At 37.6% G+C, this 27,604-nt stretch overlaps 1 protein-coding gene across 1 annotated transcript in view; it reads right to left on the bottom strand.

Annotated features, from left to right (window-relative positions):
- The window catches only part of ARHGEF38 (Rho guanine nucleotide exchange factor 38), a 130,565-nt gene that overhangs the window by 70,836 nt on the left and 32,125 nt on the right, over positions 1-27,604 (bottom strand). The window contains exon 2 of the mRNA XM_026455022.2: positions 18,306-18,493. Coding sequence (XP_026310807.1) covers positions 18,306-18,493 — 188 coding nt within the window. The remainder of the gene's footprint in view (positions 1-18,305; positions 18,494-27,604) is intronic.

Here is a 27,604-nt window from a genome sequence, read left to right as displayed (position 1 = left end):
AAAAAATAGAAGCCTAACTGGACTAACATAGTATGTAAGTTTCTATCTTTGGCAGTCATCTTTGTGGAGAACTTGTCTGTGGAAAAAGTCACAAAGAGGAAAGCTAAGCCTGGCAAAGTCTTGTTAACCCTTGGATCTAGCCTTGCCTAAAGCAAGAAATTCTATTCCATAAGCCGACAAAGTGTTTTTTTTTTTTTTGAGACGGAGTCTCTCTCTGTCGCCCAGGCTGGAGTGCACTGGCGCGATCTCAGCTCACTGCAAGCTCCGCCTCCCGGGTTCACGCCATTCTCCTGCCTGGGACTACAGGCGCCCGCCACCACGCCCGGTTAATTTTTTATATTTTTTTAGTAGAGACGGGGTTTCACCGTGTTAGCCGGGGTGGTCTCGATCTCCTGACCTCGTGATCTGCCCACCTCGGCCTCCCAAAGTGCTGGGATTACAGGTGTGAGCCACCGCACCCGGCCCAAAGTGTCTTTTTTATTTAAGCTAGTTTGAACTTTATTTCTGTTACCTACGATCCAAAGAAGATTAATACACTTTTAATTGTAGCCAGAATGTTGCTTTCTCTAGGAAATATTTCCTCTCCCTTGGTTAGAATTAACCTCTCTTTCTCCCACACTTCCATGACTCTTGTTTTATATTACTCACTGCTTTTATGGAAGCCCATTCTATTTATCGGAAATATTTATTAATTTAATTTATCTGTCTCTATGACAAAACTGTGAGTTCCTCTAAGACATTTGCCTTTGTGAGTACTCTACTGTGGCTAACACAGTTCTGGGTATGTACATAGTTTACTCAGTAAAAGTTTAAAAATTTGAACTGAATCGAATCTGTACAATTTAAATGATCTCTTTACTCCTGTAGGAGCCAAAAATGAATATTCTTTGTAATCACTTCACTAGGCTCTGAATAACAAGCATGCAAAGATCAAAAGTGGTTTAAAGGCAAAAAAATTACCTAATTTAGTTGTTCACAACTATTACATGGATATTTATAATTTTCTACTTAATTTTGTCTGCAAAGGCACACTGGTGTGCTTATTTTGGCCGTTGGTATAACTGGCTAATTTGCTGATGGAAGCCAGCCTTCTCCTACTTTACACCTGGGACATGCCTGTTTACAGGTTTCTGTTTAATGAGCACTGTATGAATCGGCCTAAACCTCATCACAGGGAGGAAAAACCAAACATTCTTAGGTGTCCTGCAGACCCCCAACCACTACCATCTCTAAAAGTAACACTGTAAAGAAGTCTAGGGACAAACATTGTTTGAAAAAATAAATTAGGTTATTATTATAAAAGTAGTTCATGTCATTGTAGAAAATTAAGAATGAGTAGATAAAAGAAAGTAAAAGCAAGAAAATACAATCACTTATAATTCTACCACACAGAAGTAGCCACTGATACATTTTCAGGTATGTTTTTCCAGATAATTTTTATCTGTGTGTCTGTGTGTACATCCACACAAACATTTGTATACTTCAAATAGAGTTTACAGTTTTTGCCTTAACAACATAACATGAACATCTTTTCATGTCAGTAATTTTCTTCAGTTGCACCATTTTTAATGTCAACATTATGTGGAAATACTGTATGTACTTAACCATTCATAAAATTTGAAATCCAGATAGATCACCCTTTTCATTATTATAATCAGCTCTCTTTGCTAAACTCTTGTTCACACTCATGACTATCACTGAGCTAAAGTTATTAATTTTTTAAAGGATTTTAAAAAGTATTAACAAATAAACATTGTTTTTTCCTTCTGACAACCAATGGATTTAAAATTGTCAGTTGGATATTGCTGTCCTGACCTCAGTTGGAACTATATTTTTGGGCTCCTAATTTGATGATCAAAATCACACAATTTTAAAATTCCATATATATATGCATGACATATATATTTAATACAACAGTTGTAGAAGAAGGGAGAAAATAAACAGCACTGCTTTCAAGGACCACGGTGATTGCCACCAACCAAATCATCCTCTGGAAATTGTTTCTAGAAAAGTCTTCAGTGTTTGGATTCAGTGTAGTTTGGCAGTAAATCCAAGTTCAAATAGGGCCCCAATTCTGGGCTCTGAACTTATGTAGTAATTACATTAGGATTAACATAAGGCAAATTCTCCTTAGCCATCAACTGATTTGGTCTAATAGAACTTTGGTGCCATCTACTCCTTCTGTAGGGCAGTTCCACGGACAACATTTTGGTGAGGCCTGAATGCATCCTCTAAATTAGATCGATCCATTATTAATGCTGAAGCCATCAAAACCCAATGATATTGAGACTGTAGTAAGTAAGGTGGAAGTGGAAGAAAGCTGCCATGCATTGCAAAATATTTGAGAAGTGGAGACCCAATGGGGACATTCTGAGAGGATAAAATAGGTTTTGTTTTATTTTTTAGTAAGGAAGTTGAGAAGAAGAATGCTTGTGCAGCAGAAATTGCAGCAAGTGGAAAAAAAGGATGTTGGCAGAAAGCCCTAGCAACCACTGGCGTAGGATAATTAACTCATTACTATGGCATTTACTGAGACAGTTGGCTTCTAGAATACAAAGATTTTCAGGGTAAACTAGCCATTATTTCATCAGATTTCTCAAAACTGCTGATTTGTATGTGTGAAATTTCCTGCTGTGAAACTGGGTTTGAAACTGGCTAATTGAGTCGAACTATGAGTTGAATCAGCTATACAGCAAGTCTTTTAACTAATCTTGCAGATAAATGCTTAAGTTACCTGATAACTGCCAGGAAACATTCCAGGCCAGAAGATATTGATGTGGACAGACCTACATTAGCAGAGAGATGTTAGTCTCGTTGCAGAAAGGAGAGTGGGGTCTCTGAAACAGAAATCTCAGCATGTGTGTGAGGAAGGGCAGAGGCAACAGTCAAAGCCAGACAAAGAGGCTGGGTTCACACTTGAGAAGTCCCTGAGTTAAGAAGTCCAACAGCCCTGGAACTTAAAATTAAAATTAAAAACAAGTGCAACAGAAAACTTGTTTTGACTAGTAATAGAAAAGCAAAGTTCTTGTATTGATATCCTTGGGTAAAAGGTAGGTAGTTGACTAAAGGTCTCTGCCTTTGTTTCTCTTCTCTGCCTTGACACAGGGACAGGCAGAAAAGAAGTTACTTGGCAGAAGTTTGGGGTGGTCTTGGCTTCCTTTTCGTACTTTGAATTTTACATGAAATGTTCCAAAGACAAACAGTCCTGCTAAAAATAGGTCTTTTGAGCTGGAGGGCTAGTATATTTTGTAATCTCTTCTGAAATTCTTCAGAAAGCATAGACTAAACACTATGATTTATATTGTTGAAATATAGAGAAAGTAATATGGAAACTCTTTGGAACAATCAGTGAGATTATAAGAAAAATTCATAATTTTTTAACGTATTCATGTCAGCCAAAAAATTATATTTAAAGGCTTGTGGTTGGGCATGATGAATGGGGTAAACATTTTATGCTTTGATCACTTGAGTACTCACTGTGTGGGTGTGTGCGTGAATGTGTGTACATGTGTGTTTATTTCTTCTTCCTGTACATACTCAAACTGAGAGCTTATAGCAATACTCATAACTTTTTCAACAAGCATTCATATCCTTTAGGCCTAATATCTAAAAGAAACTACTGACATGAGGGATGACTTAGCATACCACCTATTTTTTTCCCGATTTAATGACACAATTGCAAAGTTCTAATCTTCAATAATACAACAAAAACTAGAACTCATTGAAAATAATTTGAAAAATGAGGAAACGCTTTTGCAAAAGAAAGGAAAAGAAAAATTTGCTAGCGATGATAAATGAAAGGAAAAAAGAAGCGTGAAACGGAAGGCACAAAAAGATGTGGTGGGCATGTGTGTGACAGTAGACTCGAGCAGTAACAGGAATTAGGGACAAAACTGATACAACATAGAACAAATATCCATGAAGTCCATCTGTGTTGTAAATTCTGGTGTTCCCAGGATTTAATCAGTTGACCACTGTAATTCCCACACTTTTTCCCTTGGGGAATGTCACTTGTTTTAGTACTCTGATCATCACATCTAAGTTAAGCATTACTGTTTAAATTTCCAATGGTTTCCCTTCCCCACACACATGAAGTCAGTTCTTCTGGCATGGGGCTCTCCGTGGCCTTGCCTCTGCATCTCTTTTCTGCTTTGCCTCTTGCAGCATGGCACTCCAGGAGCTGTTCGATCTCATGGCATATACTGTGCTAGTCCATATCATGTTTTCTTTCCCAGGATGTCTCCATGGAATCCCATGAAGATAGTAAACATACAAAAGGTTTAAAAACAAACACTTCCTGCCTGAATTTCAATTGAGGCATCAATTTCTTAGCTATCAGATACCAAAGTGAGCAGGAGATGGTTTGCCATAGATGAACTTCCTTTGCCAAGACGAACTTGCAAAGGAGGGTTCAGTGAACTGTTTCAAAGTCACCTCTGTTGACCTCATGCCTGTGAAACCTAAAGGAGCTGTGGCAGCAGGAAAGTGATGGCTATGTTGGGATGAATCTGTACTCCTATGGGTCTTGGGGGTCAGGGATGCTTGAATGCTTCCTATGGACCAGCTGTGGACCCTGTGAGGTGGTGAAGCTAGTGTAAACACATCTATGACTCTGCCTGCACGGCTGAAGGGCAGAATACGGAGGTACGCTCTGGATGCCTCGGGGCTCAGGAAAGAGTTGCAAATCACCTACTGGGACACATGCAACTGGATCGAGTGGCTTTCAAGAGAGAATCTCCCCAACACCACCATCATGAGAATAGCCTGAAAAAAGCCAGGAAGGTACCTGTAAGAGTGCCACATTATTATATCTAGAAAACCCAAAGAATGTAAAGCTAGGCTATGATGGTACCAGTTCAAGTACACCTTCCCCCTCTCTTACCTCTCCTCACCCATCCTCCGGAGGGTCAGGAGCTGGTTGGTGAGCTGGTGTCAAGGAGGAGTCACATTCCAGCTATGTGACTTTGGATAAGTTACTTAGCCTCTTTGTTCCTTGGTTTCCTCATTAGTCAAGTAGGAACACTTAAACCTACTTCATAAGTTGATGTAAGTATCATATTAACTAATATAAACAAGTTGTTTGGAATAATGCTTGGCTCCTAATAAGTACTCAATATATTGTAGTTATTATTGTTATTTTTAGGAAAACTGTGGAATGAATTTTGACTAAACTGCCAGCTGCGAAAGGCAGTTCCCAAACTAGATGAGTGCTTCCGATGTTCATTGATCTGTGAAGTGACGGGCCTGCCAGAGTCCTCATCTGGAGACAGGGCAGGATCTTTGTACTACTAAGTGTACCGATGCTCCCCATAGCATTATGCTGCAGTACGAATCCCAAGAACCACAGACAATAAGGACAAGGAAGGGAGCAGGAGTGAGTACTGATTTTAGGAGGCAGAGCCAGTTCTGGAAACATTTTTAAATTGTTAATAATTTCTCACTTGTCTCTTTTTTTCTTTTTGAGCAACTGCCTTTGTCAAAAATCCAAGGTGCCCAAACCATTGTTACGTGACCTGAGTTCCAGGAGATTCTCAAAACTCAGCCGAGTTTGGATTTTGCTGGGTATGCCCAGGATGATGGAAACAAGTGTGAGCCCTGGAGTGGGGACAGGTCTTTGGGTGCACCATCTATTAGCTGTACCACTAAGTTCCAGACTCCAGACCTCTCCCCTCCATCACCCCTAACTCTCATCTTGATAGCTTAGCCCCACTATCTCCAACATTCAATTAGCCTTTTCTTAGTCACTTTGTAAAACTCTATCAGGCCCCAGTTTCCGCCTCTGATAAAGCTTCTAAACTCAATTTTATTTCCTATTTCTCCAAATCAGCTTACTAATAATTTCAGGTTAGTCTTCCTAAAACATGCTTAATTGGGTTTACAACACAGTTATCAATTCCTGTTTTAAAACATTTGTTTCTTCCCAGTTGCCTACAGAAAAGACCTCAAATTTCTCAATCTGATGGTTTGCCTGGACAAGACCTATCTTCTCTTACCCCAGTTATTTTATTTTTATAAGAACCATCTGCTCCTATCAAAAGGAATTAACTCATTTTTAAACTGACCCTATTAGTTAGCTCACCAACTGTTGCTCCTGTGGTTCTCCACTGCTGGGCTGCTCTCCTGAGCCTGCGTGCACCTAACCAATGTTTACTCAGTGCAAATCCCATCCCTTCTCTAAAACTTCATGGATCACTTACCCATCCTGAAGTTGTTCATCCACTCATTTTTTTTTCAATCTACAAATACTTACTGCTGCTCATATATAAAGCACTGTATTAGATGCTGGGGATATAGCAGTGAACAAATGAGACAAAATTCATGATTCATAAAGGAGAAAAGTAAACAAGATAAGAAAGGAAAATATATTGTATTAAATATAGGGTTAAATATTATAGGGATAAAACAAAAACAGCAAAAGGAAGATAGGGAATTTTGGGGAGGCTGCAGCACTGACAATGCCTTACTTATATGTCCTTGATTCTGAATATTCTTTGACATGTGGCAGGCCCTCTGGTGTAAGCATCTCTGATTTTCTACCTAATGGCTTTCTCTGACCACTGATGCCTGCTCTGCCTACACACAGACAAGGCTAGAAGTGCCAGGAATTAACACTCCCAGGAACATCCCTTAGCCAGTGTCTAACAGGAATTGAGGAGGACAAATACTCCTCCCATGGGACAATGTGTTCTGTATAGCCTCCCCAAGGTCCCACTGGGAAATGAGCCCCATTTGGCCATAGAGTTAACCCACTCATTAATGTACCCTCTATTGTCTTCTTTCTCTGTCTCATTTCCCCTTTCCCTTACTGCTATTTTAGGGTATCATCTCCCAAATCAATACCATCTAAAATCCTTTTATCAGGCTCTGCTTCTGAGGAATCCAGTCTAAGATCGAGGTGGTGAAGGAAGGCTTTACTGAGTAAAGTCTTGAAGGACATGAAGGAGCAAGCTATGAAATTATTTTGGGGAAGAGCATTCAAGGCAAAGAAAACAGCAAGAACAAAGAGCTTGACACAGTTGTGCTTCTGGTTTGTTCAAGAAAGAGTGAAGAGGCCAGAAGGTAGAAATAGATGACATCAGTGAGAATGAGGGCCAGCCCCTGTAGGACCTTGTAGGTCATCATGAGTATATTAGGTTTTAATCAGAGTGAGAGGCGAAGCATTGGAGGGTTTTGAGTAGAAGAGTGACATAATTTGACTCATATTTTAAAAGGATCACTCTGGCTGCTTGGTTGAAACAAGGTAGAGGAAGAAAGATAGGTCACAAGACAGTTGTAAAAGTCCAGGGGGTTATTGACAGGTTCTTGAACCAGAGTGGCAGTAAGAGAGGAGATGAGACATGGTCTAATTCTAGATAAATTTTGAAGGCAGAACTAAATAATGTGCTGATCGATCTAATATGGGAATTAAGAGAAAGAAAAAAGTTAAGGATGACTCCAGGGAATTTTGCCTGAGCAACTGGAAGGTAGAGGTGCCATTTTCTGAGATGAGATAGACTACAACGGAGAAAGTTTTAAAGAGGAAATTAGGAACTCAGTTTTGAACATGCTAAATTTGAGATCCCTTGGAGACAATCAAGTAGAGATTTGAGTGGAGAATTGGAGAAACAAAGGACTTCAGGGAAAATGTCTAGGCTGGAGATAAAAATTTGCCAATCATCAGAATGTAGATGGAATTTAAAGCCATAAACCACATCAGATTTGCAATATAGCTATTGTGGACAAAAGAGAGAAGAGGATTACAGGCGGAGCCCTCAATTACTTTAGTGTTTATAGATGAGTATTAACCAGCAAAGGAGACCGAGAAGCAGCAGCCAGAGGAGTAAGGGGAAAACAAAGAGTGTGTAGAGTCCTGGAAGACAGAAGGCACTGTTTTTGTCAAATGCTGCTAACAGGTCAGGGAAGTAAGTGCCTCCTTCTGCTAATGCCTAAAGCAATTAATTGTTGCATAACTAATTAGCACAACTAATCATGACTGCCTTCTGTCATGATCACTTCTAGTGTTGCCTTGAAATAGATCTTTGATTGTTATTTGTGTTTTATGTGTTTATGAGTCATTTTCTTGGCCACATTATAGACTTTACTAGGGCAAGACTGTGACATAAATTTCCTTGATACCCACGCAGAGCTCAGGAGCAGGCACTGCATGCCATAGGCACTTGACAAACATTTAATTTTTTAATTTGCATATTCAATGAAAATATCACAGTCTTCATGAAATATAGCTCAGTTATCTGTCTGGAAGTGATCTGTCCCTTCTCTGAACCCCAATTGCACTTATTGTCTACACTTATCAATTATCACTTTGCATTACAAGTTATCTTCTCATAGTTATAAGAGGCCTCTCACTAGGGATTCTTAGTTTTTTGATGACACAAAAATGTGTTTCATGTGTCCTTACATACTCTAAATGACCTAAAATTAATTAATCAATTAACTCATGTAATCATCTACTTTGCCTGTGTCTAAAGTGCCTTATGTAAGTGCATATTAATAAAATAATTATTTCCTTAATATTTGCTTCCTTTCTGGCCCAGTGTTATTGTTTAGAGTCCAGGATTTATGGTCATGTGCTGATATGCATGGCTATTTTGATCTATGCCTGAATAAAGCTGCCTCAACATTGCTGGCATTTCATTAGAGAGGTTTATGGCAATATTATGATAATCACAGCCACTGAAATTTTGTTGCTTATTCTACACACACACACACACACACACACACACACAAAGCAAATGAAAATTGTGGTTTATGCATCATCTCCATTCTGGGAAGTAAAGTAATGAGCAGAAGATCATCTTGCCTAGGCTGAGGGATGACTTTCCTGGATATTAAAACAGATCTGCTTAACACATCTATGTTTTTCAATTCTGGGCATCCCAAATCCTGCCCTGAATTGGGAAATACATTCATTTTTCTCCTCACTTGGTCCAGCAGATTCTGATCTGGACTATAGATTATAAAAATTAGAGAACACTGAAGCTGTCCTGAAATGGAGCTTAGGAGCTGTTTATAAATGTAACAACAAGGAGGACAGTTTCCATCATAAAACTGTAGTACAAGGATAAAAATGAATGCCTCATTTTTTTGAGTTGAGACTTTCTGAACAAGCAAAGATAAGCGATTTCCTTCCTATAAGAAGAAAATTCATGTACTAGAATATTGATGCATCACTTTCATACTCAACTAAATCTGAATCCAATATGATAGCAAACTATGTGTTTTCCAGGTTGACAAAACAGAAATGTCCCTCCAGGGGAAATTGGGAAAGTAAGTGGTGTGATGACTGGGTTTCAGTACTTGTAAAAGAGGCCAGTTAGCTATTATGTATCAACATAGTCACATTGTGGTTGGCAACACTGTGACTTTCATTTTTAAATGTAACTTTTCACCTCTATAACCTCCAACAACACATAGGAACTGCCCTTATTAACACACAGAAAATCAAGAAAAAATTTATTGAGGTTTTTTTTTTTTTTTCTGACTTTATGAGACTTCAAGTATCTGGCCTTATTATGGAGGAACAATGGCCCAGACTATATAATAAATGCTAGGATTCCACAGAAAGGGTGAAAATCAAGTCTTTGATAAAATAAAAAAATTGGAGTTCTAACCTAGACATACAGATTACAGGATTCTTTGTTGTGATGTATCTTACTCTTCATGAAAATCGGTATTTGTAAAGGATTGAAGAATATTTGTATCGATAGTTAAAGCAGACTTCCAGCAGCAGTATAACATTTTCAAGTCAGCACCTTAGTTTAGAAAAGCCAGTACAAAGTAGAATGAGAAAGGTAGGTATATATCTTTTGAGTCATTTCTCCCAGCATCTCAATTATACTTGGCAGGAATTGCTCTGTTTTTCTCAGATTTTTATTTAATGTAGTGAACGAAATCCCTGTTTTCCTCTGGCTTTTAGGGCATCTTTTACTTTGGGATTATCAACCTGGTTTGGATATCTGTACTCACTAAAGTCTGTGAGGTCTTGTGACTGAGGAGTTTGACCTCAGGAACTGCCTTGCTCTACAGTAGGTGGGACTGGATCGAACAGGAGATGGAGGTGGAAAAAGAGACTTGGCTTTTTCATCAGTCTGTTTTACAGTTTACATGGATTTCTGGTATTTCAAGCATAGCATGAGAAGCAGCCAAGATACACAGGAGATTATTATACATTTTATACATTATAAAATTGCTTCCAAACAACCTAATGTGTACCCTTATTCTTAAAATGTAGTCTCTACCTCTCTGAAAACACAATATTTAAAAATCAATTGGAAAGTTTGGGAGAGTAAACAAGGTAAAGGATCAGAGGAAAAACTTTATCCTTACATGTAAAAATTTACATGTGTATTTAAAAGGATAATTTAAAGAGAGAAAGAGAGGAAGATGGAGAAAATAAAGGCATTATGTTTTTAATTAAAGTTCTTATTTTGAATTAATTGTAGATTCACATGCAGTTGTAAAAAAATGAAACAGAGAGGTCCATGTACCCTTCACCAAGTTTCCCCCAAGGGTAACATCTTGCAAAACAACAGAATGTGTGCATTGGATTTTGATGTTGTGGGGTAGAATGTATTATAAATGGCATAAGGCAATTGTTTGCATAAATAAGACATGTCTGTGAGAAATCAATACCTTAACTCCACTTAGTTCAGGGCACTTTCATGAAAGAGACAGAGTTTTAGAGAGTAGCCAACTTTAAGAAAGTTGTGGTCAGTGAGCCAAGATAAAATGTGTTTTAAGGCCCAGACTGCAATCAGAAAATTCTGGAAGTGAGCAGAGATGGGAAAAGTAGCTGGGTGATTTAAAAAGAAAGAGAGACAGAATTCCACGGTTGCCTATTAAGCAAAAATGAAAGACCATTCTTTCTGGAAATAGTAAATGTCTTTTAGTGAAGGTGACAGCTGGAGAAAACAATTTTGACAAGAGTCCTCTGTGAACATTGAAAATTCATGCTCAAAGATATTTGCTTACATTTGGTTTCTTCTCTCTGTTATTTGGGCAAAATTTTAGCAAATAATTTTGAGAAGCTTCATTTATCTATCTATCCACCTATCTATCTAGGAAAACTGGCTATATTTTGATAATTACTAGATAAAATATTTTTGCCTTGGTCCTTTTATCTTGTATTTCAGTGAGCTACTATAACAGTAATTCTATCCTTTGCTCAATGAAAGTAGAAAAATTTCATTACATTTCATTGTCTGAATTCCTGTTATGGACAAGTGTGGGTCTGAGGAGCTGGGCTGGGAGAGAAGGGTGGTGAGAGTATTCAGATAGAACTGAGGGTCATCTCAAAGAGTGCATCTAGGGAGTGACACTAAAATTTAGAGCCAAGTGAGCAGTGCACCAGGGCTGCTGCAGAGCCGCTAGGCACTGTATAATTTCTGGGAGTACCGTTCCACAGCAAGACAGCCAGGGGCTGGATATAGAGGTACAACCTAGCTTTGAGGTGTCATGACAGACACCAGGGATGCCCAACCAGCTAGAAAGGATCGGAAGAGACGGCAAGATATGGAACCCTGGAAGATTCCCATGACATGTGCTGAAGCTGTAGTTCCTGTCCTATAGGACAGCAATGGGCTCACACTGGTGAAGGAGCAGCCATGAAAAACACAGCAAAGGGATATACAAGTTTCACTGAATACTTTGGCAGTAAATATAGCTTAAAATGCATAGGAAGTCAATGGGACTTTCACTATCTCTTTATTATATACCAATTTTCATTGTATTATGGTCTTTGAACAGTATTTTTATTATTATAGTACATCTATATCCCCCTCCTCCCTGTCTCCTTTCAGGGATACTTGAATCTATACTGCGTTCTCTGGGAGTTGGTGAGCCCTCTTCACATTCAGCCTTCTCTGTCAGGGTTGACATGATGGCTGACACTATAGCAACTTGGTTTGGGGTGGGGGATACAAGCAGGAAGCTGAATGCCTGAGCCCTGGAGTGCCTTCCCTCCCTTGCTCCTTTGAAGAAGGAGTCAGTTGGTAATTTTCCCTCCCTAACTCCCTCTCTTTTGTGTTTCCCTATCCCAGGGCTTTCCTCACCCACTTTGGACCCTGAGGGAGAGATTTTGTAGGATGTCACACAGAACAATTGCTCAATAGGGTCCCCACCATCCTGACATTGAAACAGCCCACTGCTAACCAAAGTACGATTGATAACACCAGTAATAGGCACCATTTTACATTCAAGAACTCTGAATTCAGAGAGAGCATGAACATCAAATTTATGGTACTTTATTTTAATAAATTATTTAAAATTTCTATTTAAATTAATATTTATTATTTATGGCTGAAAATAAAATGTGTAAATATATTGTTGTCTTCAGGGGAAAATATTCTATAATGGTATACAGTCAGCCCTCTGAATCCTTGAGTTCCATGTCTATAGAATCAGTCCTCTGTGAATCAAGAATATTCTAAAAAATACATCTGTATTGAACAGACTCTCTTTCTTATCATTATTCCCTAAACAGTAGTATAACAACTATTTAAATGGCATTTACATTGTGTTAGGTATCACAAATAATCTAGAGATGATTTAAAATACACAGGAGGATGTGTGTAGGTTATATGCAAATGTAACCATTGCATTTTATATCAGACACTTAAGCTTCCATGTATTTTGGTATCCTTGGTTGGTCCTGCAATCAATGCCCCATGGATACTGAGGGACAACTGTGTATGGTATAATTACAATTCCAGGAAATATTTCAGTATGTTTGTATAAACAATAAGCCAAAATAATTATTGTGCTTATTTCTAAGTGGCAAGACTACTGGTGATTATTTGCCTCTACATATTGTCTCTAGTGAAAATTATTTATATAATGCTGCCATATAGTGTATCAAAATTTTAACAGAAAATTCTAATTGGATTTCTGCCAATACAAAATTATATTTTTTAAACCATTTTTTGGAAAACACAAATTTTTGAGCATAAGGCACATTATTAAACCAAATATGAGCAACTTCAAAATAAATACACATAACTTTCTTGTTATAGCAATAAAATCTACCAAGTATGCATTCAAACACATATACTTAAAATATCGTTGGAAGAGTAAAAAGATGCTGGTACTGGAGTTTGCCTCTAGGGGAGGACACCGAGTAGTTGAGGGGTTCTATAGCCCCCTTGGGATCTTTGGTAGATTTGCACTATGTGAATTTTAGCAACTGAAAATAATTAAAAAACAAAGAAAAATAAAAATAAGTATAGTACTCAAATTCCTCCAGCTATTCCTTTCAATCACTTTTTGTCCTTTCCATTGTTAGATTAGTCTACTCTAGTTTGATTTATTTTGACTTATAGCCAAAAACATAGAGTATCTCTCATTACCCTGTTTGGATAATAAATAACTAGAACCTGTTTCCCCACTAAATGTTTCAACACTAACTGTTGTGAATAACATTTGCCTTCTTTGTAAAACCTCTCACAATGCTGCTATTAAAGAAGAAGTAACTACTGAGTGTAATATATTATCGGTTCAGTAAAGGTCTGACACAGAAAAACCTTGAAGTTAAGATTAAAGTTTACAGCACGATTGTCACAGAACAGTTATCAGTCAAGGGTTGAATCTAATCATTTGTTTGTACACTGATTCATTCACAAAAAGTTCACTCAGGTAAGCCAGGTACGTCTGGTACTTTCCTCAGTTTTCAACTTCCTTCATCCAATTTTCACTTACATAAAAGCCTTGTTTTGTTCTGTTTTTACTGGGAGTGGTCTGAGTTTGATTTTTTATAGAGAAAAGATGATGAATCCTATGATACCCAAATTCTCTCCTAGGTTAACCTGTAGTTGTAAAATATTTATTGATGTTTCCCCAGGTTTAGCTAAGCATGGTTTGCAGATTGTTGCTATAGTTATCTGAAAACTGTATATGTTAATTTACAAATTTTGACAGTGATGACAGGTAGTTTGTGCTCAAAGACACTGGTAGTTAAATGTCCAGAAGGGAAGTGAGAACAGGAAAGAACTAATGAACATTGAAAAGGTGGTGAACTGAATGAACTGGTGGTGTCAACTAAGTACCTCAGCACTCATTTAAACGCTTATAAGAGTCATGAGTACCTGAACGTTTATTTATTTAATCAAAGGTTAAAAGTTTTGAGAAGTGGGAAAAAGGCAGATCTGACATGAGGATTCTGAGAACCTTAAGACAATTGCTACTACCTTAGTGGAGAGAACTATTAGAATGAAATTAAAGTCCACAATGAGGAAGGCAGAGAGCAGACAGGCCACACAATCTGAGAACTGCTTGTAAGAGTTTCGTAGGAAGCCAAAAACAAGTAAAAAAAAAAATAACAAAAAGTAAAAACACAAACAAAAATTGGAGAACATATGTAAGAATACAGCTCAGCAATGACATTCGTTTTAGTGGGGATAGTTTGACTCACCAATGTAGCAGATTATTTAAATTGGCAACATTTTCATACAGAATAAACTCATTCCATTTGATACAAATGTGGACTAATAATTCAAAGGAAGACTTTTCTTGTATGTTTGGTGTTTTTGTTTGTTTGTTTGTTTGTTTCTTCTGGAGACAAGGTTTTCCTCTGTCTCCCAGTCTGCAGTACACTGGCGTGGTTCTGGCTCACTGCAGCCTCAACCTCCTGGGCTCAAGCGATCCTCCCACCTCAGCCTCCCAAGTAGCTTGGACTACAGAAGCAAGCCACCACGCTTGGCTATTTTTTCTTTTAAATAGGGATGAGCTCTCCCTATGCTGCCCAGGCTGGTCTCGAACTCCTGGCCTCAAGCAATCCTCCTGGTTGTGCTGATCTTCCCAAAGTGCTGGGATTACAGGTGTAAGCCACTGCAACTGGGTATGTTTTCTACTGTGTTTTATATTGATCATTAGCCAATCACAAGGACAGATTTTTGATAAATTGTGCTTATTTTGAAACATGCTTTAGTCACAAATGCTCTTATACCTAGTACATATTTTATATTTAATTTTAAAATAGACAGTAAATATAGATGATTCCTTAAGGATTGAGGAAAAGGATTTTTTTGGTTTGTTTGTGTTTAATTTTGGTTTTTAAGATAGTAGATAATGGTGCTATGAATGATTTAATAAGGAGGGTAAACTAATTATTCAGGAGACAGAAAGGACACAGGCCAGAGTAAAGCCCTTAAGTCTGAGGGGGTAGAATCCACTGCACTAGCAGAGAGGTCATCCTTCAGTAGAAGCGGGAACCATTGCTTCTGGTATTAAGAGGAAGCCACCTTACACAGGTAGAGATGCAGTTCGTTGGTAGATTTGGTGTTGAGAGTGTGCACATCTTATTGTTTTTAGTTTTTCTATGAAATGATGGGAAAGGGCATAAGCTGAGAAAAGAAAAGGGGGTGTTTGACATGTGAGGAAAAGGATGTGAGAGAATCTCCTCAGAAACATTACTGGGGGCCCCAGTAGAAAGTGGTCATGTATTTTATAAGAGATTAATTCTGTTGCACAGGTAAAGATGTGAAGTAGATGAAAAATTGAACTTCACCCGAGTAAGTCGCTGCAGGGGAGTAAATGGAAAGAAAGAGAGAAAAAGGAATTGAGGGCATATGCAAAGAGCGATTATAATGAAGGGCCCATAGAAATTAAAGCATCTTTGGGCCCGATGAAGAGTGAAATGGTAGTAAGGTCCATAGCTTGGAGGTCTTGGTGCCATCAGAAGGTTGTCAGAGATGGTACCAGTGGGAGTAAGCTTGGGCATCAGAGAATAGTAAGCTTGAAGTTCTGATTTTGAGGGGACGACGTTGCTGGTAATGACAAGTTCTAGGTTATGACTCTGGCATGAGTGGCTGAATGGGATTGAGGAAAGATTGTTGGATATGAAAAAGTGAAAGAACTGAGAGGCCCGAATGTTGCATGGGTTATTTGCATGAATATTGAAATCACCTAAAAAAGATGTCAGAATTAGGGAGGGGAGAGAGAGAGAGAGAGCGAGAATATATAGACACAGTGGGCTAGGTTCCAAATTTTTCAAAGAATAAGAGTTAACAGGTAGGACTGTAACGTAAGGAAAGGTAGATAGTGACAGGGTCTGATCAACATTTTAATAAGTATGCAAATGAACATGTTAGTAACCATTGATAACTGTCAGAATAGCAGTTATATCAAATACATCTGGTTTATATGTTAATAAAATGAAATAAAACACACCGGAAAACATTTATATACTTAGCAATGACACTAAAGAGCAAATTTTTATCATGATCATCAATATTACTTCTACTCTACATCACGAATAAGAAATTTCCAGGTTTTCAGAAAGTGCCTGGTAATTCTGGCACTGCGGGAGGGAACTGTGGAGGATTAAATGAGAATGCTAATGAAGTGTTTGGAGCAGGATCTGACATATAGTCAGTACCAAATAAAAGTCATGAGGCAGTCAAACTGAATATGACTTCCTGTGTAAGAAAAGGCTTCCACGCCTTCTTTGCTACTCCTCTTTATACATTGTCTTAGATCAAAAAACAATTTTTGTATCAGAAATGCCTTGACCTATACTGGTTTTCCCTAATTTGTAGTCCAGATGGTTTTTTAAAAAATATTTCTGAGAAGAGTACTGTATTAAGAAATATAAAATCTGCTCCTGAATGTTGTAAGTAGTTGGGGGCACAACAGGCTAGAAATGCTTTTATAATCGTGGGTAACATATTAAAATACCAGTCTCAGAATCAATAAAGTTGGATATATTTGACTAAACATGGCAAAAACAAAATAAACATACATCTTAAACAAGGTTAGAAACCAAAAGACTTACCAGAAAAATTATTTGCAACATGTAGGATGGAAAAAGAATATCTCTAATATACAAAAAGTTCTCATAAAATAATAAGAAAAATGTTAAACCATCATTTTTTAAAAGAGCAAAAAACATGGATATGAATAACAGAAAAAGCCAATGAATATATGAGAAGATATTTATTGGAAGGAATCAAAAGAACATTTATGAAATCAATAATTCTCAGCATTAAAGAGGATGCAGAGAAAATGATCTCTGAATCATTATTAATAGGAATGAATATTAAAATCATATTGACTTTCTGTTTGGCAGTTGTCCATTTTATTCAAAATCTTAAATATGCATACCCTTTGACCTAGCAATTCAATTTCTAGGAATTTATTCTAAGGATATAAGGAAACAAACACCCAAAACATCTCAGCCACTGTAATAGTAGACAGATATTGAAAAATATTAGTACTCATGAAAAGATACATGTAACAGATTTCTGGATGAAACAAGTATGTTACAAGGTATTATTTGTAGTTTTGATCACATTTATGTAAAAATATATGTGCTTGTGTATGTATATGTATATGTATATGTAAGTGTTCAAATAGATGTCTGAAGGGATATGTCTGATCATGTTAATGGTAATTTTCTTTGACTGTGGAATTTCTGATCATTTTCACTTTCTAGCTTCTGTTTTTCTATATTGTTTGAATTGCATATTTACAACCCTAATGATAAGTTATCACTACTTAGAGTCTTTGCCCTTGTAGTCCACTTTGCCTGGACCATTCTGTTACCTACTTCAGTTCTCTGCTCAATGTCCTCCACTGGAAAAGTCTTCATTTGACACTCTATTTGAAATAGAATGACCACCCTTTTGTCCCCATATTTCTTTTTTCCTTTTTCTTTTTCTTTTCTTTTCTTTTTTTTTTTTTTTTTTGTTTTGAGTCTGAGTCTCACTCTGTTGCTCAGAATGCAGTGCAATGGCGTGATCTCGGCTCATTGCAACCTCCGTCTCCCGGGTTCAAGCAATTCTCCTGCCTCAGCCTCCCAAGTAGCTGGGATTACAGGCATGTGCCACCATGCCCAGCTAATTTTTTGGTATTTTGTAATTTTGTAGAGATGAGGTTTCACCATTTGGCCAGGCTGGTCTTGAACTTCTGACCTCAGGTGATCCACCCGCCTCGACCTCCCAAAGTGCCAGGATTCCTTCCAGGCGTGAGTCACCGTGCCTGGCCTTGTCCCCATATTTCATTCCTTTTCCCTGCTTTAGTTTTCTCAGCTATACTTCACACCATAAAACATATCTTAATTTTGTTTGCTTATTTATTTATTGTGTATTGTCTGACTCCTCCTTTTCTGCACTAGAAAGTGAACTCCACAAGGGCAGGACTTTGTTTTGTACTAAACTGTAACCCCAGAGCTGAGAACAGTGCTGTTTTTGGGAGAAAGACACATCATCCCGCTGATACACCTGAGTGCTTCAATTTCATGATGCTAGTGATCCTATTTAGGATATGAGAGAGAAAAAATTGAAAAAAAATAAAAATCTCAAATATACATTTACCTTTTTATTTCTCAGGGGCTGAACCACTTCCCTAACACACAGCTCTAGATCATTGAGATAATCCTTTTCCGTCTGTATCAGCTCCTTGATGATCTTTTCCCGCTTCGTCATCATCCTCTTCATTTGATGCTCTTCCTCTGGGGTTAAGGTCTCTGCTACAGAACACTCACCCTGTGGAGTCATCTTTTCTGTTAAATGAAAACATACAGGTGAGGCATTCTGCTGAAGTTTCTTTTTCCTTCATTACAAACAAACAACGCCTTCGCAGGACTTTGTTAACAAGGAAAAAGGCTGAAGGTATCTTCACGATGTGTTCTTAGGAAGTGATACATGGACATTCCCCTACAAAACTATGAGCAAGAGGAAAAATAGGAGCGAACTTCTTCTAACAAGTGAGTTAAATGATACTCAATTATCGTGGCTTCTTTAAAATATCCAATTGCTAGTAGCTTAGCCTATAAAGCCAGTATTCAGCCTGGAGGTCAAATGCATAAAAAAAACAGTTCAGAACTTCCATTCACATTAGCTTTTAAATCAAGGGAAGAATTTTAATTAGTAAATGAAGTGCCTCTAATTTTGTTTGTCACTGTTATTAAAAATAATTACCTCTCATTCTCAGTGGGTAAAATCCAAATCTCAATGAAATGGAAAACAATTGCATGATTGGAGTTTTTCTTTTCAATTCACTATCAGACTCCATGAGGAGTGAAGCAGTGGTGGATTAAATAAATTTCAACTGAAATTTTTCATGGTTCATCTTTTATACTAAGCATATCTTGTTATTTCAAAATCCTTGAACTGTCAAACAGAAAGTTTTAATTTAAAAAGTCATAGTACTGGGGAGATAATGAGATAAATGGTAAGCCTCACACATAGCAAAAGTTTATATGAAGTATTCAAGTAAGAAAGCTAAATATCTTCAAGGACGAACTCCCCACAGCAATGTAAAATTTTGGAAGCCACAAACCAGACCACAGACCATGAAATCAAAGGGACAATAAACATCAGGGCAGTGTGTGAGTCTGTGTATGTAAAAGTGTGTGTAAATAGATTTGCTTCAAGCTTGAAGTTTAATTTTCATCTTAGTCTCTGGTTGCAGAAGTAATTATATTTCATTTAAAGTTAATATGATTCTAGTAACTGGTATATGAGACATCTTCAATGTTGACACCACTCCCTGAGAATGTGGAACTTTACAAAAGGGCCTATAAAGAGTCTGTAGAGTAAAAAATAAATGTACAGGTCACAATATATGCAAGTGGAAATAAAGAGTGTTTTCTTGGCTGACTCCAGGAACAAAGCTAAGACAACTAGAGAAACAACATAGTAGAGGAGTTAATGGTGTGATGTCAAGAGACTGCCCCAGGAATGTGAACAGACACTTTAAAAAGTAATGAACTCTCTCTCTGGCCCACTGACTTCAGCATTTCAGGCAGAGGCTCAATATTCAAACATCTATGGAGAGTAATTCCAACATCAGTTTGAAAGCTATACTAGGTTGATCTTTGGACAATCCAGACCTGCAGGTGAGTATGTTTCGGAATCATTTGCCTCCTACCAATCCTTCCTTCATTAGGAAAGCAGGAAGTTTTGACAAATAGCATCCAAAAGCACATGGTTTTATGAGATTTGGGCTATTTAGTGCTAAAGAAATAATCCACATGAGGCTGGGTACGGTGGCTCATGCCTGTAATCCCAGCACTTTGGGAGGCCGAGGCAGGCAGATCATGAGGTCAGGAGATTGAGACCACCCTGGCTAACACGGTGAAACCCTGTCTCTACTAAAAATACAAAAAATTAGCCGGGCGTGGTGGTAGGTGCCTGTAGTCCCAGCTACTCGGGAGGCTGAGGCTGGACAATGACGTGAACCCGGGAGGCGGAGCTTGCAGTGAGCCGAGATCGTGCCACTGCACTCCAGCCTGGGGGACACAGCCAGACTCCATCTCAAAAAAAAAAAGAAAAGAAAAGAAAAAGAAAAAAGAGAAAAGAAATAATCCATATGACCTATATAAGAACAGATAATCTATTCAAGGAGAGAGAATGAATGCATGAGATGTCCTGGAGCCCTCAAATCTTGATCTACATTATGAGAATTTGGGGGTGCTTGCTAATTTGTGTTTTTGTTTTTTGTTTTTTCCAGAAACAGGTTCTCACTCTGTCACCCAGGCTGGAATGCAGTGGTGCAATTGCAACTCACTGCATCCTCAAACTCCTGGGCTCAAGCAATCCTCCCACCCGAGCTTCCCAGAAGCACCGGAATTACAAGTGTTGAGCCATTGCACCAGCCTAATTTGTAATATTTTTATTGAAAAGTAGAAGCAGCCTGCCTCTCAGTGCCCCAAATTTGAAAAAGCAAGTTACAATCAGGTGTCATTACAATGAAAGAGGAAGACAGGACACCTTATGAGGGAAGCTACAGCGAGGAGGCTGCGTCTACCACCATTGTGGCCCTTTCTTTTAAAAAATGTATATATTCAAGATGTACAACATATTTTGATGTATGTATACATAGTGAAATGATTGGGTAGGGGGTGGGAGACTGAGGGCAGAAAGGTGTGAGGGAGGTCCTTTACTCCTGGGGTATGTGAAATAGAGCACAGGAGGAAATCTCACAAGTAAGAGAGATGACAAACCAGTATGGACACTGCCCAATTATCACTTAAAGTTTCTTTGAAAATAAAAATGCGGCTGATGAAAAACTGCTCTGACTGACATTTGCTTTTCCAGGTTCTAAACTTTTTATGCCTTATAAGATTAATCTATCAATTATTTGGGATCCTAGCAAGGACAAGGAAGTTTTTCCTGATCGTCGGCAAAGGAATATCCCTAAAACGTGCATTTGGGTTACTTTTAGTTCTCAATTCCAGGACTCAATTGCTATGTTAACTTAACCTGCTTCACAGACATTTCAGTTGCTGCACTTTAAAATGTACCACATCAGATTGTGTCAATAAAAACTGCTTAGATTTTCCAATGCTGCTCAACAACTTGTTGAGAACAACTTTGTGGGGGCAAGGTGGTTGAAGTGTCAGTGAAAATACTCAACTTCTCCCTCAGGTATAAAAATCTCTCAGGGAATTTAGAGTTGAGCAACCTTATGAGATATCTTTGCTTGCTGTTTTGACTCAAGTTTATGGTAGGAACAAAGACTTCACTTGCATCATTTTATGGTCAGGTTTCTAAACACTTCCTATGTTTGCATTTCTTAAACCTACAAACTCTGCAATGCATTGTGGACACATTTTGTTTTTATAAGATCTTTCTCTGCATTTAAACATTTTATCTTTTAAAAGTTAGTTATACCTAATTTTATATATAAAAGTATTTGTAAGTCAACAATATTACCAGCATATATAACCCAAATCAGCAGTCAGCTATAATAGCCGGTCTTTTATTTCTGGATGAAGCAACAGAGGGGGCCTGGCACAGTGGCTCATGCCTTTAATGCCAACACTTTGGGAGGCCAAGGTCAGTGGATCACCTGAGGTCAGGAGTTTCAGACCGGCCTGACCAACATGGAGAAATGCTGTCTCCATTAAAAATATAAAACTAGCTGAGTGTGGTGGTGCATGACTGCAATCCCAGCTACTTGGGAGGCTGAGGCAGGGGAATCACTTGAACCCATGAGGCTGAGATTACAGTGAGCCAAGACTGCACCATTGCACTTCAGCCTGGGTGACAGAGTGAGACTCTGTCTCAAAAAAAAAAAAAAAAAAAAAAAGAAAGAGAAAGAAAAAAGAAAAAGCAGCAGAGAGGCTATTTAGGAAAGAAGGAAAAACAGTTTTAAGAATAAATGTTTTCCAATAATATGCATATAATAAAACACAACGTCAAAGCCAAAGTGAAACTAAGGTTAAAAGGATATTCAGATTGCTATAACAGAAATATGCAGCTATATATTAAAGCTGTACCATGTAATTGACTTCACTCTGTATTTCTTTCACACTCAAGCTTTATTTTTCCAGTGGTGGTGTGAATTTTTACTATTCTAGCCACAAAATTCATTAATAATATATGTGGAGATTCCTGGCCAAGGAAGTTTATATAAAAAGAGGTTGTTGCAGTTTGAGAAAAGGATAATCTGACTTGAGATCAGCTCTGCCACTCAGCTGTGAGAACACAGTAGAGTAATAACTATTAATTATCCTCACAGAGCCTTGATTTCCTTACCTGTAAACTATGCATGAAAACCATCACAGTGTGATCATGAAGATTGAATTAAATGAGCAACTGCATGTGGAAGTTCCTTGAGATCTTTAAAACAATACAAATGTTAACTATTTCTGTGGGAATGGAAATAATAGGGTTACTTTCTCTACAGTCTCAAACTTTCCCACCTTCTAGAGCAAACAATTATCCCATTATTTTGTGGTTATCAACTTGTCAAGAAAAAATGCATGACTCTAAAGTGGGTGGACAGCTAGCTCAGTTGGAAGACGAAGAGCAAAAAAAATAGGGATGCTGTTTTCAGAGGAAAGTCAGAACAAAGCTGGGGTTTAGAATTCTGAGCAGTTTATCTGGCTTGGCTATATGCATCGGGAGAACCTTGATCTCTTAGAGAAGTGCAACAGCACCCAAAGGCAAAGGGGTATTGGGGGAGGACTGAAGACAATCTTCATTGATAGTCAGGTTTTGCTTAGAATTTGTCCTATCCTCTTTATCCTTTCATCTTGCTTTTGCTACTACTACTGCCATTTGGGGGTGGATTTAAGGAGAGGTAATTTCTTTCTTTCTTTGTGAATTATAAAATAATATACACTTGTGATATCTATCTAGATAGGTTATATATAAAGATAGAAATAGCTATAGCTATAGATAGATATGGATACAGATCGAGAGAAAGAGATGTAGATATAGTAGGGGTTTAAGTGCATAGCCTTGGGAGCCAGATTGCCTGGGTTCAAACTCCACCACTACCATTTGTTAGATCTATTACCTCAGACAAGTTACTTAGCTCTTCCTGTATTAATTTTCTCATATGTAAGTTAAGGATAACATTACGTTAGTAAAGCCTTATAAAGTGATTTTGAAGATTAAATTAGTTAATGTCTGTAAAACACTTGTAACAGTGCCTGGCATTATAGTGGATATCTTGTAAATGTTTTATTATTATTAGATGCAATCCCTACTTATTAATTACAATGTGATAATTACTGTATTATTGATTGTATTCTAGTTTAGTGTATAGCCTTCTCAAAATATCTCCATGCACATACAAATATACGTATTTACAGAAGTTCAGTTTTTTGTTTGTTTTATTTTTTAACAATAACAAGCTCATATACATATTCTTCTGCAACTTGCTTTTGCAACTATGACAGTATATAGTAGGGATCTTTTTTTGTAACATCAGCATAATTATGTCAGACACTGCTGTTGCCTGCTCAATATCTATTCTCCCATTTGTTTTTCATGAACTGAACCATAAATAGATAAAAATATTTAATTATTGGACAATTTTTAAATCAAGAGTGGGAAAAGGGAACATACTTAGGAAATATATCCAGATAAAGGATCCAAAAAGGAAAAGCACTAAGTAAAAATAATGCTCCAAATAAAGAGACATCAATAAAATAATTTGTCTCAGCCTTGGTGGTGATCAATAGAAAAAAAAAATAGCATCCCTTAACAATTCAAGGACACTAACTGGCTCTCATATGGATTTGAGATCTGAAATTATTGAATGCTTAACAAATAAATACTAAGGGCTTACTAGGAGCCCAAAATCATCTTAGGCTCTGGGGATATGGCAATTAAAAAAAAAATCATGAAACAAATTCCTTTCCTCATGGAACTTAACTTCTAGTTGGGGAAGAAGAACACAAATAATTTAAACAAGGTATTTGGTATACTAAAAGGTGATAAGTGGTATAGAGAAAAATAGTGCTATGAAAGCTGCTAGGAAGAGCTTATTGTGGCCAGGTGGGAGAACATTGGGGACTGGATAAGGGATTTGGTGGACAGGACAGCTTGGGAGAGATTGTGGAGAATTGTAAGTATTTTAAACATTTAAACATTTTTATGATATTACAGAAAAGTTAAAGACATTAATGAACTTTAGATGTTTTTAAATTAAGGATATATGCTAAAATTTCAAGGCCAACCATTAAAATAATAAAATAGCATGTGAAATTTCAAAACTAGTAGAGGAAAGAAAACAATTCAACAGAAGAAAGGAGAAAACCGAAAGAGAAAAACAAGTACAAGGCAGTCGATCCAAATCTATATGTAATCATAATAACTCAAATGACCATATTATCAAACTATATTCAAAAAACAACTATATGCCATTTACAGTAGAGAACATAAGCACACAGGAAGACGAAAGTAAAAGAATACATACTGAGCAAATACTAATTAAAGGAAGTGTGGGATATAGCTATTTTATACAGATAAAATAGACTTTAAGGCAAAAATAAAAGCAGGCACTACCTAGTGATAAAGTGTTCCATTCATTAGGAAGATATGAAAATTCTAATTCTGTATGTACTGAATAACATGCTTTCAAAACGAAAAACATGCTTTCAAAAGAAGAAAAAAGTAAAAAAGCTGAAGGTAGAATTTGACAAATCAGCCTTAATAGTGATATTTTAAACGTAGCTCTCAGTAACTAATAGACTATTAGGATAGAAAATATTTACTCAGGCCAGGCACGATGGCTCAAGCCTGTAATCCCAGCACTTTGGGAGGCCAAGATGGGCAGATCATGAGGTCAGGAGATCGAGACCATCCTGGCTAACATGGTGAAACCCCGTCTCTACTAAAAAAAATACAAAAAAGTAGCTGGGCGTGGTGGTGGGCACCTATAGTCCCAGCTACTCGGGAGGCTGAGGCAGGAGAATGGCATAGACCCGGGAGGCAGAGCTTGCAGTGAGCTGAGATCCGACCACTGCACTCCAGCCTGGGCGACAGAGTGAGAATCCATCTCAAAAAAAAAAAAAAAAAGAAAGAAAATATTTATTCCTACAATATAACTGATGGGTCACAGAAGAAATGACTAAAGTAAATAGAAGATATCTGTTATAAGGATAAGAAAAATATTACAAATTAAAACGTGGAATTTAGGTAAAGCACTGCTTACAGAAAATTTACAGACTTAAGTTCACATACAAGAAAAGAAGCACGAGTGAAAATGATTTGACTCTTAACTAAATAAGTAAAAAAAAAATACAAATACAATAAGCCAAAAGAAAATAGAATAAAGGAAATTAAGAACAAAGCTTAATGAAATTGAATAGAAATTCAAGTCAGGCTTCAACTGTTCCTTGCAGCTACATTGCAAGGAATACGAGATTTTTTTTTTTTTTTTTTTTTTTTTTTTGAGACGGTGTCTAGCTCTGTCGCCCAGGCTGGAGCTCAGTGGCATGATTTTGGCTCACTGTAACCTCCGCCTCCTGGGTTCAAGTGATTCTCCCGCCTCAGCCTCCTGAGTAGCTGGGATTACAGGCACCCACTACCACACCCAGCTAATTTTTTTTTGTATTTTTAGTAGAGACAGGGTTTCACTGGGTTGGCCAGGCTGGTCTCGAACTCCTGACCTCATGATCTACCCACCTCGGCCTCCTAAAGTGCTGAGATTACAAGCATGAGCCACCATCCCCGGCCATAGGAATGCAAGATTTTAAAAAATCCTAAAACACACCATAATTATATCCACAAAGTCTTGAGATACTGAAATTATTAGAGATATAAAAAGGGTATTTAATAGGTCAAAAAACAAGTAATGGTTTGAAATTGTGAGCAAGAAACAAGAGACTATAAAAATGATCAAGTGGATTTTAAAAGATAATACAGAATCTTAAAATAAAAGCTCATAATAATTAAAACTTAATTATTTTGTTTAATCAATAAATGACTAAGTTGAATAAAGAGCTGAGTTGTATAATGAACTAAATAGTAAATTGTACAAAGTTAAAGGGATTAATGAACAAGCCAAGAAAATTTTACAGAGTGCAATAGACATGTAAAATATGTGAGAGAGGTTAGATGTTGAGGATTAAATAAGAAGGTACAACTAATGTTTACTTGGAGATCTAGAGGGTATAATAGAGAATGTAAGGAAGAGCATTATTTGAAGTGCTAAAAGCTGGGAGCTTTTCAGAATTTTTGAAAGATACTAATCCTGAGTTCATTCCAAGATGGCCAACTGCATGCAAGCAGGAGGAACATATCCCACCAAGTGACCAAGACACTGGGAAGACTGGTGTGCTCCTAGTAAATCTTCAAAGAAAAGGCATTGAGAGGGGACAGAAGGAAGCCACAGATGCTGGTTTAAGGCAGAGAAAGCTGGGAATCCTGCATGGGGCTATGGTGCACCGGGACTTGTTCTTGGCCCCCAACTACTCCTGCAGGAAGGGTGAGTTAAACAGGCAAGGAGTACTTCGAATAATGCTTCTTCCTTACAGTCTCTATTATACCCTCTAGACCTCTACAGAACTCTCCACCAAAAAACAACAGAATAGGCCAGACTTGGTGGCTCATGCCTGTAATCCCAGCAGTTTGGGATGCCAAGGTTGGTGGATCATTTGAGGTCAGGAGTTTGAGACCAGCTTGACCAACATGGTGAAACCCCACCTCTACCAAAAACACAAAAACTAGCCGGGCGTGGTGGTGGTCACCTGTACTCCCAGCTACTCGGGAGGCTGAGGCAGGAGAATTGCTTGAACCAGGCAAGTGGAGGTTGTAGTGAACTGAAATAATGCCACTGCACTCCAGCCTGGGCAACAGAGTAAGACTCTGTCTCAAAAAAACAAAGAAACAAACAGGAAAAAAAGAATATACATTCTTCTCATTGCCACATGGCACATACTCTGAAATCAACCACACAATCAGACATATAATTATGCTCAGCAAATGCACAAAAACCCCTGAAAATTATACCAACCACTCCCTCAGACCATAGTACAATGTAATTAGAATTAAAGAGTAAGAAAATTGCCCAGAACCACACAATTACATGGAAATGAAACAACCTGTTCATGAATGATTTTTGGGTAAATAATGAAATTAAGGGAGAAATCAAGGAGTTCATTGAAACCTATGAAAACAAAGACACAACATACCAGAATCTCCGGGACACAGCTAAGGTAGTGTTAAGAGGGAAATATATAGCACTAAATGCCCACACCGAAAAGTTAGAAATATCTCAGTTTAACAACTTAACATCACAAATAAAAGAACTAAAGAAGGAAGAGCAAACCAACCTCAAAGCTAGCAGATGACACAAACTAATCAAAGTCAGAGCTGAATAGAAGAAGATCAAGACATGAAAACCATTCAAAAGATCAATGAATCCAAGA

Source organism: Piliocolobus tephrosceles, chromosome 3, assembly GCF_002776525.5.
Source record: "Piliocolobus tephrosceles isolate RC106 chromosome 3, ASM277652v3, whole genome shotgun sequence".
NCBI lineage: Eukaryota > Metazoa > Chordata > Mammalia > Primates > Cercopithecidae > Piliocolobus > Piliocolobus tephrosceles.
This window is presented reverse-complemented; position numbering and strand designations above follow the sequence as displayed.